Genomic DNA, 12,150 nt, shown 5'->3' on the forward strand with positions numbered 1-12,150 from the left:
TAATATTTATTTATTTAAATGAAATAGAATTTTTCTGTTTAATAATTAAAATTTTGAAAATAATCAAGTTTTCTCCTTTTTGTATTTATTTTAAATAATAGAAATTGACCAAAAAAATTAAAATATATATTATTCATAAACTAGATTTTTAATTTTTATTTATTTAAATGAAATAAAATTTTCCTGTTAAATAATTAAATTTTTGAAAATAATCATGTTTTCTCCTTTTTGTATTTATTTTAAATAATAGAAATTGTCCAAAATATTTAAAATATATATTATTCATAAACTAGATTTTTAATATTTATTTATTTAAATGAAATAAAATTTTCCAGTTAAATAATTAAATTTTTGAAAATAATCAAGTTTTCTCCTTTTTGTATTTAATTTCATGTCCCACCATTTAAATGTACATTTTAGAAAATATTTAGAATTCATAAATAATAGATAACCTTAAATCCTGACAACCATATGGATTTTAGAACCCAAAGCAAAGTAAATATCTAAATAATGTGAAGTGAATCACAATTTAAAAAACAATCGTCAAGCTTTCCCAAAATGGTCGGTCAGCATCGAGGAATCCTCGCGTGTTCATGTAATATTGATTTTGAAGAATTTTAAGTGAAAAAACGTTGGCCCATAAAACTTTCGTTTTTAATTAATAACTCGAATACTTTCCAGTTTAATTGTTTCGTTCGGTCTTTCGGACAATGGACCGGGATCGGGAAAGTAAAAATTTGGCAACCGTTCCGTTCCTGCGTTACTCGAACTGGTTGCGGTTCGCAGGCCGGTCGCATTTTATTGTGCCGGTTGTTAATGGTTTCATTATCAATTCTTTTTATCGTTCGGACACATAACAATTTCAGAAATGGCGCATTCCAGTTTCGCGGCAAAATAATAAAACGGTGTTAAGCGATGAATTATTTAAAAGAGAGTCGTGTCGTGCGATGAAAGTTGGGACATATGGTGGAATCGTGCATTAATTAATTAATAGCTTCGCAATTTTTTGTGGGAACTTACATATTCGTTTGTTTCGTATATTTTGTGTTGTTTATATTTATATACCTGTTTTAAACCAACACATTTTTACTATTAAATCACCCATTATTGTCTAATTAGAAATTAGAAGTATATAATTTACAATTTATTTAATTTAAACAATAGAAATTAAAAAATAAACATCAGAATCTTATGAATTTTAATAAAAATAAAATAAATTATAATTAGAATATATATTTTTTTATTTAACTATTTTAAATATTAGAAATTAGCCTGAAAAAGCTAATAATTTAAGTATAATTTATTGTATTTTTATCAAAATTCATAAAATTTTTTTGTTTGTTTATCAAATATATATTTTCTCAAATTTTTTTATTATTTTTATTGTTTAAAGTAGATAAATATTAAATTATTTTATATACTTGAATAAATATTTATTTAATTTTCATAGAAACTGAACTTTTTTTCAGATCTTGTTAATGAAAAATGTATATTTTAATTGTTTACAGTTAAAGATTATGTATTTTATATTTATTAGAATTCATAAAATTCTGATTAATATTTACAATTTTTATTTTTTAAAGTGAATAAATATTAAATTATATCCTTCAATTATTTAAATAATTTTCATAAACAAATCTGAAATTTTAAAAATATTGATTATGAAATATGTGTATTAAATTAAACAGAAAAATTTAATTTTCTGGTGTTGAATGAAAAGAGAGGCTAAACGAATATTAATTTTGTTTCATCCCAATTTAACCACAAATATTTTCTCTATAGTTTAAGCTGGGTAATCTAAATTTTTTGAAACATTTAGCTTTAAAATTATATTCGAGATGTACTACTCCTTCTGCTGGTTAGTGTATTTTCTGTCTTATTTAGTTTAGTTTATTTACTGTATTAAGATATTTAAATTTACCTAAATATTTAAAATTCAAAGAAACATGTAGATATTTATACTTTAAACTGGTTTAAATTCAAGCTTTATGTAAGTAGTAAATCTAAGAAATATGTTCGAAAATGACAAGCAATTTATAACATAACAATATTTTATAAATAAAACGTTACATCACCAGTTTCATTGGAAGGCCGTTTTTTATTTTGTACCTATACTTGCTATAATTATAAAATTAACCTGCGGTTTTACGGCACGTTTAGGCGTTTTAATGCTGTTGATCTTATAGCTTTATAACCGTATAACTGGATTACATGGATATTGTTGTTTTATTTTTTTCGACGTGGTAAACAAGTTTACTGCATCCGATAATTTTGTCGTAGACAGACACTTCGTGATTGTTAATCCGGTATTAATTGAACTGATCACTCAAACACTCCTACACACGTACCTTACGTTTATTTGAACGAGACGTCAGAACAGTTACCAGTCCATCTAAAACCCAACACTAATTCCATTTGCACACCGCTACCGCAAAATAAACCACACCAACAAACGAAGTATTTATTGAATTACATTATTTACCTGAAAAAAATGTTCCTGTGACAGTTCAATGGTCGGGGAACGAAAAGAGCGACAAAAGGAGGAATTTTTACCGTTTAGTATGGATTCTGGCCAATAATATTATTTTCTTTACTGTTATACGGGAATCGGCGCATATGCCGCTGTTAATTCTGTGAAGAAAGCATGTAATTCGATTTTTTATAGCCACTTACTCGAATCCAATACGTTCATCTTGTTTAATGTGGGACTTGACATAACCTCCAATGTTTGTTTACAAAATTTATAGGTTAGGTTAGGTTTGGTGTTGTGAGTCACAACTTGTGACAACAAAACCAACGCGTCCTATTTCCACACACACACATAGTGAAAGTGTTTCAGTGCAGTTTTTTCCCGGTAAAAAGACCATAAATTTCATTTTCATTTCCGCACATCCCATTAAATATTAATTGCGATCGTTACAATCGTGCACGCTTCATATCAATTAGTTCCTAGTCGACTAGTCCAGACACACTTACTCACAATGGAAACACATAAACGTGGTGTGTTAAATCATGTACGTATGGTATATTATCTTATTTTTTTTTTCCACATAGAAAATCGCTTCAATTAACGAAATTAATTTATTGTTGCGGCCGTTAATTAGATTGGATTAAGTAAAAATGTTCAGTGAAACTACTCGGTGTGTTTAAAAGTGAAAGAAAAGTGGATTGTTGGGAAGAATTATGTTCTGTCGTAAAAAAGTACATGGATTTTATCTGTTAAAGAGTCATGCTTAGTTAGATTCGCTGTAAATTTTATCTTTGTGGTTTCACTGATAGACTGATAGATATTGGACTGTCTTATTGTAGCTAGAAGTCTTTCTAAACCTATTTTAGTATTCTATGATTAGCTAAAGTTGGTGCGGATTTTTATGTGTGATAAATTATTATTTATTTAATAAATGCCCTTATGATAGAATCATTTTAGTGTTGTGAGGATTTAAAGTTACCATAACAACAATTTTATTGTTCTGTACTGTTGGACAAAAGACCTATTATAGTATTCTATACTTAGCTAGAGTTGATGTGGAGTTTTATGTCTGTGACAAATTATTATTTATATATTAAATGTCCTCTAGTGTTACAACTTTTTAGATTAGACCAAGTTATGATAGAACAATTTTAGTGTTCTGTTGATTTAAAGTTACCATAACAACAATTTTATTGTTCTATACTCTTGGTCAAAGGAAATATTGAAAATTTATATAATTTTTTATTTTTATTCAACAATTTACATGATTTTATTTCAATTTTTTAACAATGAAAGTGGTTAAACTTATAAATTTTATCCTTGTGTTTTCACTGATGGACTGATAGACATTGGAGTATCTTATTGTATCAAGAATTCTTTCCAGACCAATTAAAGTATTCTACAATTAGCTAGACTAGATGTGGACTTTTATGTCTGTGACAAATTATTATTTATCTATTAAATGTCCTCTAGTATTACAACTTTTTAGATTAGACCAAGTTATGATAGAACAATTTTAGTGTTGTGTGGATTTTATTTTATTGTTTTATACTGTTGGACAAAAGAAATATTGAACATTTATATATTTTTTTATTTTTATTCCACAGTTTACGTGATTTTATTTCAATTTTTTAACAATGAAAGTGGTTAAACTTATAAATTTTATCCCTGTGTTTCCACTGATGGACTGATAGACATTGAAGTATCTTATTGTAACAAGAATTCTTTCCAGACCAATTAAAGTATTCTACTATTAGCTAGAATTGATGTGGACTTTTATGTCTGTGACAAATTATTATTTATCTATTAAATGTCCTTCAGTGTTACAACTTTTTAGATTAGACCAAGTTATGATAGAACAATTTTAGAGTTGTGTGGATTTAAAATTACCATAACAACAATTGTATTGTTCCCTACTATTGAATACGATTCATTGATGTAATTTTGTTGCTATTTTTAAACAATGAAAGTAGTTAAATAACCATTTCCTTAATTATTGGTCTATTATGGATAAATTTAAATTAATCACCTTGGTTTAGGTTAAATTTTACGGATACAATTGTCAATTAAGAACGAAATGATCATGATGCTTTCGTATATAATACGACCATCACGATACGATTTTTTTTCTAATTTAGAAATTTTATTGCACAGTAACATACAGCCAGACTCTTTAATGGTAAACAGTAAAAGAAAGTAGACAATTAGCGTTTGAAACTGAACAGTCGTTTTGAAATAGTAACGTACACTCTAATTATTGTTATAAATATGTAAAATAACCCCAGAAGATGCGTTTAGTTTATTTCGAATGTGTACCTTGAAGCGTTAAGGAAACAATTAACGTTGGAAGAATGGATGAAGAAGGTTTTTTCGTAGATTGTTATCGCACTGGTTTTCTGTTTTGTTTTAACAGCTTCAGTTTTAAATTCGCACAGGAATGTATTAATTAATTTACCATCCATTGTTCTGTTCTAATTTGTTTCTTCGACATAATTCGCAATCGTCAATTTATTTTTAATAATTCATGTAATTTACCAGTTACAATTATTTTTTTATTGCTCTTAAATTCATTTTTATTACACCTTCCGCATTTCCCTTTGCGGTGCAATGCTCCGGTAATAATTTACCCAATCCTGCAATGCATTCATGTTCTTCACATTCATTGAATCCGTTCCTATCACTTCGAATTATTTATTTGAAAACCCATAACTAAAACTTTTCAATTTTTTTTTTTGTAGGTTTAATTAGTGTTTTTATTTATTATTTCGAAACAGGATGTACGAATCTTATGTCATAGAGATTTCTCTAGTTTTTTATTGATTAAAAAGTAACCTGAGACGCTGGAATTAAAATCCTTTTAATTGGCAAAAAGGAGGAGTCGTTGACGACTATTTTAATTTACATTTTTAACTGCGGCAATTGAATCAATCCGTCTCGCTGCAGATTTAATTATACAAACTGAAATGAGTCAAATTAAATTACAAATTTAATGTACTAATAACAACAACTATTGACCCAGTTGAAACTGGCCAGCTTGTTGTTTTATCCAACTCTACTCTGGATGTTATTATTATTATTGGGTTTTTAATAGTTTAACAGTATCTTTTTAAAATCGATATCCCGCTATTTTATATCTGAATCGTCGGTATATGTTGCGTTTATAGCATAATCAATGGGTTCGTGTTAATTATATGGAAGACAACCAGTAGATCAACCCGTTTTTGCTCTACCTGCAGTAAGTGAGCCATGAAGTTAATTAGTATGCATGTAATAACTGCTTAAGTCGTAATGTGTCGCTTAAAAAATTTATATCGTTAATGTTGTCATTAAATTCCATGTTTATTACTGATAATTTTGATTAAAAATTTGCTTTAATTCTAAAGTACTCCCAAAATTTACTTAGTGAAACAAAATATGTTAAATTGTGTCTATGATGTCTATATTTTACACACATAATAATTATTAAAAGTCTAAAATATTCACTTGAACAATTCAGATTTTTCAATTAACCAAATGTCACTGAAATAATTATTCATTAATGCTTAACATCCAGTAAATAATTATTAAAATATTCACCTTTAATTTTGTTAGTTTTAAATTGTAAAATAATTAAAATTCTTTTTTTGTCTCCAATTCTAATTTTACATTAAATTAATTAAACAACTAATATTTTTAAACCAACCAAATGTTTTACAAACAGTTAATAATAATTAAAATAAGTTAAAAAATTAAAATATTAATAATTAATAAATATTAAATTAATACAACAGTATGTAACAGACTTTAAATATTCAACAAAAAGTAAGTAAAGTTTAATAAAAATACAGTTTACAATTATTAACAACAGCGAATCATCTAAAAGAAGTTAACCTTTACTTTTTGCATATTGGCGCTAAAGTTAAATTGTTTAATGACCAATTAAACAGAAGAATAAACAACACACACACACAAAGCCATTACTTCTAACAGTACCAAATACTTTTCTTAAACCATAAAACTATCTGGCTGACTCTTGTTTTATTTGATTCCAATATTATTGCTGCAGCCATGTATAATTATAAACGAACTGAACTAGATTTTTATAATTAAAAGGCCTACAAGATTATAATTTAGATGAGTATATGGTGCACATGGTTTTTATGGTCCACAATCAACCGGAGACAAATTTATTAACAGCAGATGGCATGGCGAATGTTATCGTTGTGTGGATGTAATGTGTACCGTTAGATGGAAACAGAGTTAAATCGTACTTGAGAAATAAATTTCACGATTGAGTATGTCGTTTAAGTTTTACAAGTTTCCTAGTTGTAAATGTTTCAGCGTACAACTTTTGACAGGACTGTTTAGTACTAATTTTTTCTAAGTTTGGGAAGTTATGATAAAGACTACATTAATATTTGAAGTAGTACTACCACTATACTGTTTTTATATTATCTTTACTATTAACTTGTAATGGTACTACCCTGGCAGTTCTCAATTTTGGACGCACTTTACTTTTCATTAATTTAGTGGTTCTATATTATCTAGCCAAGACAATTTACTATTGATTTGTGGTGGTACTACCCTGACAGTTCTCAATATTCGACATACTTTACTTTTTATTGACTTACTCATTTCGTATTGTCTATCCAAGACAATTTATTATTGACTTGTGGTGGTACTACCCCAACAGTTCTCAATATTTGACGTACTTTACTTTTTATTGACTTACTGATTCTGTATTGTCTATCCATGAAAGCTTATTATTGACTTGTTGTGGTACTACCCTGGCAGCTCCCAATATTCGAGGTACTTACTTTTCATTTATTTACTGATTTTATATTATCTATTCAAGACAATCTGCTATTTACTTGTAGTGGTACTACCATGGCAGTTCTCTATTTTGGGCGCATTTTACTTTTTATTGATTTATTGAATTTATTTTGACTATCCAAGACAACTTGCTATTGAGTTGTAGTGATACTACCTTAACAGTTCTCATTTTTCGTACTTTATACATAAGTGTCATTTACTTTAATCATTACACTTCATTAAAAAAATCATACTAAAGAAAATCAATTGGGCCAGAAAATCTAAACCAATGACATGAATAACTTACAATTGCAACAAATCGCAACCAGTTGTTTAAATGTCTTTAATAAGTAAAGAACATCTGCATCCTATAAAATGTCGATTGCGAATAATGGTTTTATTATTAAAAAGATTCGAAAAAGATTTACCGTATAACCTTTTGTGTGGTATTTGCATTTGTAAAAACCAATGATGCAATTCATGTAGGTACTACCGTGGAGAAAGATTAAAGTCACTGAAAATTATTAGAATTAAGATAATAATTAAAATTTATTGCTTAAAGGATTTTAATTTCTTGCCTCATCTGGTACTCAATTTATTACGGTAGTACCACTAATAATAGTAATAATAGTTTTTCAAAAATTGTTAATTATACATATTAATATTAAATTTGACACGCAAAAATTATTGCTCACCTACTTTATGTAGTACTAGGTGTGAAACATTCAAGTACCAAAACATCAGAGGCATGAGTGTGACAATTTTGTCACGCTAAACTACAATTTTCCACCGGCTGGTTTCACTTGGAGATACATCAATTATTGTAGCATTTTAATGACAGTATCGATATTTAAGTACTAATCACTTACAAGAAGTACCAAATTGGTGCTATTAAAAATTTATCTTCTTCTTTCTTTCACCAAGTCTGTTATTTTGCTTCTTATGAGAAACGTCAAAACTACAAAGTACTAATGGTACTAGTAATTTACATTAATAACAATATTATAATAGTTACAATTTAAATTATTGGTACACCCCCTGAAAACTTACCGAAAACCACCCTATTCCTAAAACGTCACAAACGAGATCACAAATAATTAACCACAGTTTCACCCCTCAACAAATCAGTACCATCGAACTTTCCACCAACAGAAAAATCAATATCCAAAAACCACTGCACTGTCGGACGTCCGGAAGACACGCGTTATTGAACACGCAACTCGTTAACGCGACGCTATACCGTCTTGTGGTACCACTTCTTGTGGTGTGCGTCGCACAACTACGTCTTCGGTGCGAGTGCGAGGAAGCAGCGGTACCGTCGGTGATTTTCTTCACTACGCATACAAAAGCCGAGGTGGTACTCGACGGGTATTGTAACAGTTAACCGCTGGGTCGTGCTGAAGAAGCATGCGATTAGAAGCGGGTACTCCGATCTCTTCTTCACGTCTTGGATTTCGATTAGTTTGGAACAAAATAGTACCTCTAGGAGAACGTTAGATTCAGTACCTGGGATCCTTTTCCTGAGGCACTGAGACGTCTTCAGTTTTAACTAGTTCATTTATTCAGAGAACAAATTTGTTGTTTTAATATGAAAATCGAATAGTACCTAATGATACGTTGCTTAACATTTTAATAAAATCTCCATTAATTGGAGTACTACTTCATAAAAAAAAAACTTAAGAAATTCAGTCATTACTTTTAATTTAAATCAAAATTGTTAAGAAATTGTTCAAATATGAAATTTTAAAATTCTCCTAATTGCGAGATAAAATTTGTGGGTCAAACAGGAGTGATAGAATAAAACCTGCTGTTCAACGATCTTGAACTTGGACGCGGCCATTCGAGAATAATGTGCAAACCGTAAAACTAGTAGCACAGAACGCTGTTTAGTGATTGAAAATTGCTGTTAGTGTCGGATGAACAATTTAATTTTCGTACGGCATGGCAGTGCCATCTACCAAACAATTTATTAAGCGTGAGAAGCCAAGACACTTATTTACAAGTAAACTGTTTCAAAAACAACGTCATCTATGTTTGAGTAGATAAAATATAAGTAGCGAATAAGTCAATAATATTAAAAATGCATTTGGTATTTTGAATTATTTTATTGAAACCAAATTTTCACACACGTAACATTAAACTATTCATTAGGAAGAACATGAACTTGGTGATGAGTTTAAAAATGGGCAGTAAAAATGTGCATCGAAATCAGAATCTGACGACTCTGTACTTGAATTGAAAAAACATGAAAATGAATTAAATGGATAATAACTTGAAACTGAAGATGAAATACTCTGTGTTTCTGACGACACATCATTATCCTGCTGAGAATCGGGAACATCATTATTCTGCGGAGCATCGGGAACAGTTTCAGGTTTTGATTTCTTCTTGGGTGGTTCAGGAGGCTCATCATCACAAACAGTTAAATCTATGATGGTTCCAACATGTTTTTGTTTCTTAGTTATCCCTGTTTCATCAACATCGTCAAGTGTTATAACTAATTTAGAGTCCTCAGGTGTTTCATTAACGACTTCTATGGGTTTGGGCTCCGGCAATTGTTCCTTATTTTCAAAGGCGGGTCTAATAAGTTGATCGGATATTATAATTATCTTTGGCACAACTTCCTCAGACACCTCTTCAACCACATCTTCATCAATTAAACTCAACGTGGAGTCTTCGTGCACGTTTAACTCTTGGAAATTGAAATTTAAGATGGGGGACAAGATGGAAGGGCAAATAGGTTGACAGAGCCTCTCCAAATTATTTAGACCCATTTCGCAAGTACTTGCGATGGATCTGTTAAAGGAATTTGCCCCACGATGTAGCAAATCAATGCTTAGTTGCAAAGGGGGGTACGTAGAAAGGGTTTCATCATCGTAGATGGCCACCACAACTTCATAAACTAACTTCTGACATTCAGTGTTATTGTATGGCCTCACCAGGACAGCCTTGTAGATGCCCTTAAATGTTTTTTCGTTAAAATATCTTAAAATTATCTAATTTATTATATTCACCTGTAAAATATTGCCTGCTAAGTTGAATGAGTTGCTTCGGAACAAATACTTTAAGCAGTTCAATGCTTGTTTACGACTTTCTTCTGAATATTCAACTTCAAAAGGTGACAAACTTCTGCAATTGTTTCGATGCAGACTCAAATATTAAAGTGAATTATAAACTTACTGATTTTTTCCACTCTTTGCCTTAGATTGAGGTTTAGCTTTTTGTTTTTTGATTGGACTTATGTCACATAAAATTGCTGCCACCAACCCCTTTTGTAATACTTTGTTAATTGCTGTCTTTGCTATTTTCAGCCATGCTATGATTGTTTTGTAAATGGCTCTTTTGTATCCACTTAAAAAATTATTGAAATGAAATGTGAACCAATTTAGAGGAGTATTAATGTTACCAATCATTTTTGAAGCAATCACATCTTTGAATCCTCTTCAAACAATCAGCCAACAACTTATTTATGGTAAAACTAAATGGCAACAAATGAGTTTGATACCTAAAAACATTTAAAATATAAAAATAATGAAACAAAATTTATATTATAGACCATTTGGCCCCATTGACATTTCAGGAACGTCCTATGGGCGTCTAAGAACCTCCTAATGATATTTGATAGCTTACCCATTTATAACTAGTTGCAACAAATGCAACAAATCTTTCTGTAAAACATTAAGTAATAAAGTAAAATGATAAGTATGTGTCGCAACATCTCCAGCTAAACATTGATGAACTGCCAAACCTCTTATCACTACATCCAGAATCTCTTTGGGCTTTGTTTCTTTCCTTACAGGAAATTTTTTACTGAAACCAAGTTAATCTTGTAACAATACGTTGTTATTAAATCAAGTAAATACCTAATCATATATTTTAAGTAACACAAACAGTTCCTTAGACGTTTTGTCGAGTCATACAAAGTCTTAAGACTGTCGGAGGTGTAACAGTTAAAAGTAAATGGTGACTCAGTCTCGTAATTGTCGTAGGGCTCTTTTTCCTTGATGCTATTAAACAAAACGTCGTACAGGCTGTGTGCAGTTGAACACAACCTTCCAAATTGCCTTGAGAAGTTGTCGACGTAACCCTGGCCATCAACTCCTCCATCTCCAACCTATCCAAACGAAACTTTTTAGTGGGGTAACATAATTAACGGGCAACGAACCTGTTGTAGGTATAAAAATGTGTGTGCAGCCTTTTGGACGACCTCCTGGTCATCACTGTCCAGCATTTTGACAAGGAACTTCTCGATTTTTGTCTTAAACTCCCCCAGGTAATCGCCGTAATATTTCAAGCAACTAGTTAGGAGGCCCAAAGCCGCTTGCACTTCGAACACGCTCTCCAAAGTGGTTGACACGCAAGCTTCGACGATTTTCTTCAGATAATCGTCCTCTAATTGGTCGTGGAATTCATCGACTTCAGGCACGTGGTCCAGGATGGCGGTCAACGTCAGCAGTTCCTGTTCTTTACAGGAGGCAATTGGACGTGCCAAACATACACTGAGGACTTCCCAAGCTTCCGAAGCCTCCAAATTACCCGCCTCGGCAACCGTTGTAAGAAGCTCCAAGCTCTCCTGCCTCGCTTTGTCTTTGTTCACTAAGTTGAACAGTAAGTCGTCGACGATTTTTCGTCCTTGGCCTACGTTCAGTTTCAGGATGTCGGGAACGAACGGCTTCAGCTCCCAATCCGACGTGGAAAGGACGCTTTTAATTTGGTCTGCGTTCAGTGGCATGTTGTCTCAATTTCGTCGTTGTTGTTTAAAAAGAAACCAAGAACTATTGCTAGGTGACACACTGACATTGGACACTGTGGTACGAAGTTGGGCCGGTTGGTGTCGCCCCGATGTGCGGTGCGCAGAAGCCACTGCGCCTCACCTGTTACTGACTTCA

At 31.0% G+C, this 12,150-nt stretch overlaps 1 protein-coding gene across 1 annotated transcript; it reads right to left on the reverse strand.

Annotated features, from left to right (window-relative positions):
• Window positions 1-9,359: 9,359 nt before the first annotated feature.
• LOC109597888 (uncharacterized) lies at window positions 9,360-12,127 on the reverse strand. Its single transcript, XM_049968701.1, has 7 exons — window positions 11,427-12,127; window positions 11,125-11,375; window positions 10,892-11,071; window positions 10,668-10,766; window positions 10,442-10,612; window positions 10,276-10,390; window positions 9,360-10,221 (listed from the first exon to the last, which is right to left on the reverse strand). Exons 1-7 carry the CDS (start codon window positions 11,991-11,993, stop codon window positions 9,409-9,411), a joined length of 2,196 nt encoding a protein of 731 aa, XP_049824658.1. The 5' UTR covers window positions 11,994-12,127; the 3' UTR covers window positions 9,360-9,408.
• Between the last annotated feature and the right edge of the window lie 23 nt (window positions 12,128-12,150).

The sequence above is a fragment of the Aethina tumida genome, chromosome 6, assembly GCF_024364675.1.
Source record: "Aethina tumida isolate Nest 87 chromosome 6, icAetTumi1.1, whole genome shotgun sequence".
NCBI classification, from domain to species: Eukaryota; Metazoa; Arthropoda; class Insecta; order Coleoptera; family Nitidulidae; genus Aethina; species Aethina tumida.

Bases quoted from the DNA above. Each gene is read 5' to 3' on its own strand.
- LOC109597888 (XM_049968701.1), bottom strand. From the start codon at position 11,993: ATGCCACTGAACGCAGACCAAATTAAAAGCGTCCTTTCCACGTCGGAT. The intron at 10,767-10,891 runs GTAAGCTATCAA...AAATGTTTTTAG, and splicing joins TTGCAACTAGTTATAAATGG to GTATCAAACTCATTTGTTGC. The intron at 10,613-10,667 runs GTAACATTAATA...TAATTTTTTAAG, and splicing joins GATTGCTTCAAAAATGATTG to TGGATACAAAAGAGCCATTT.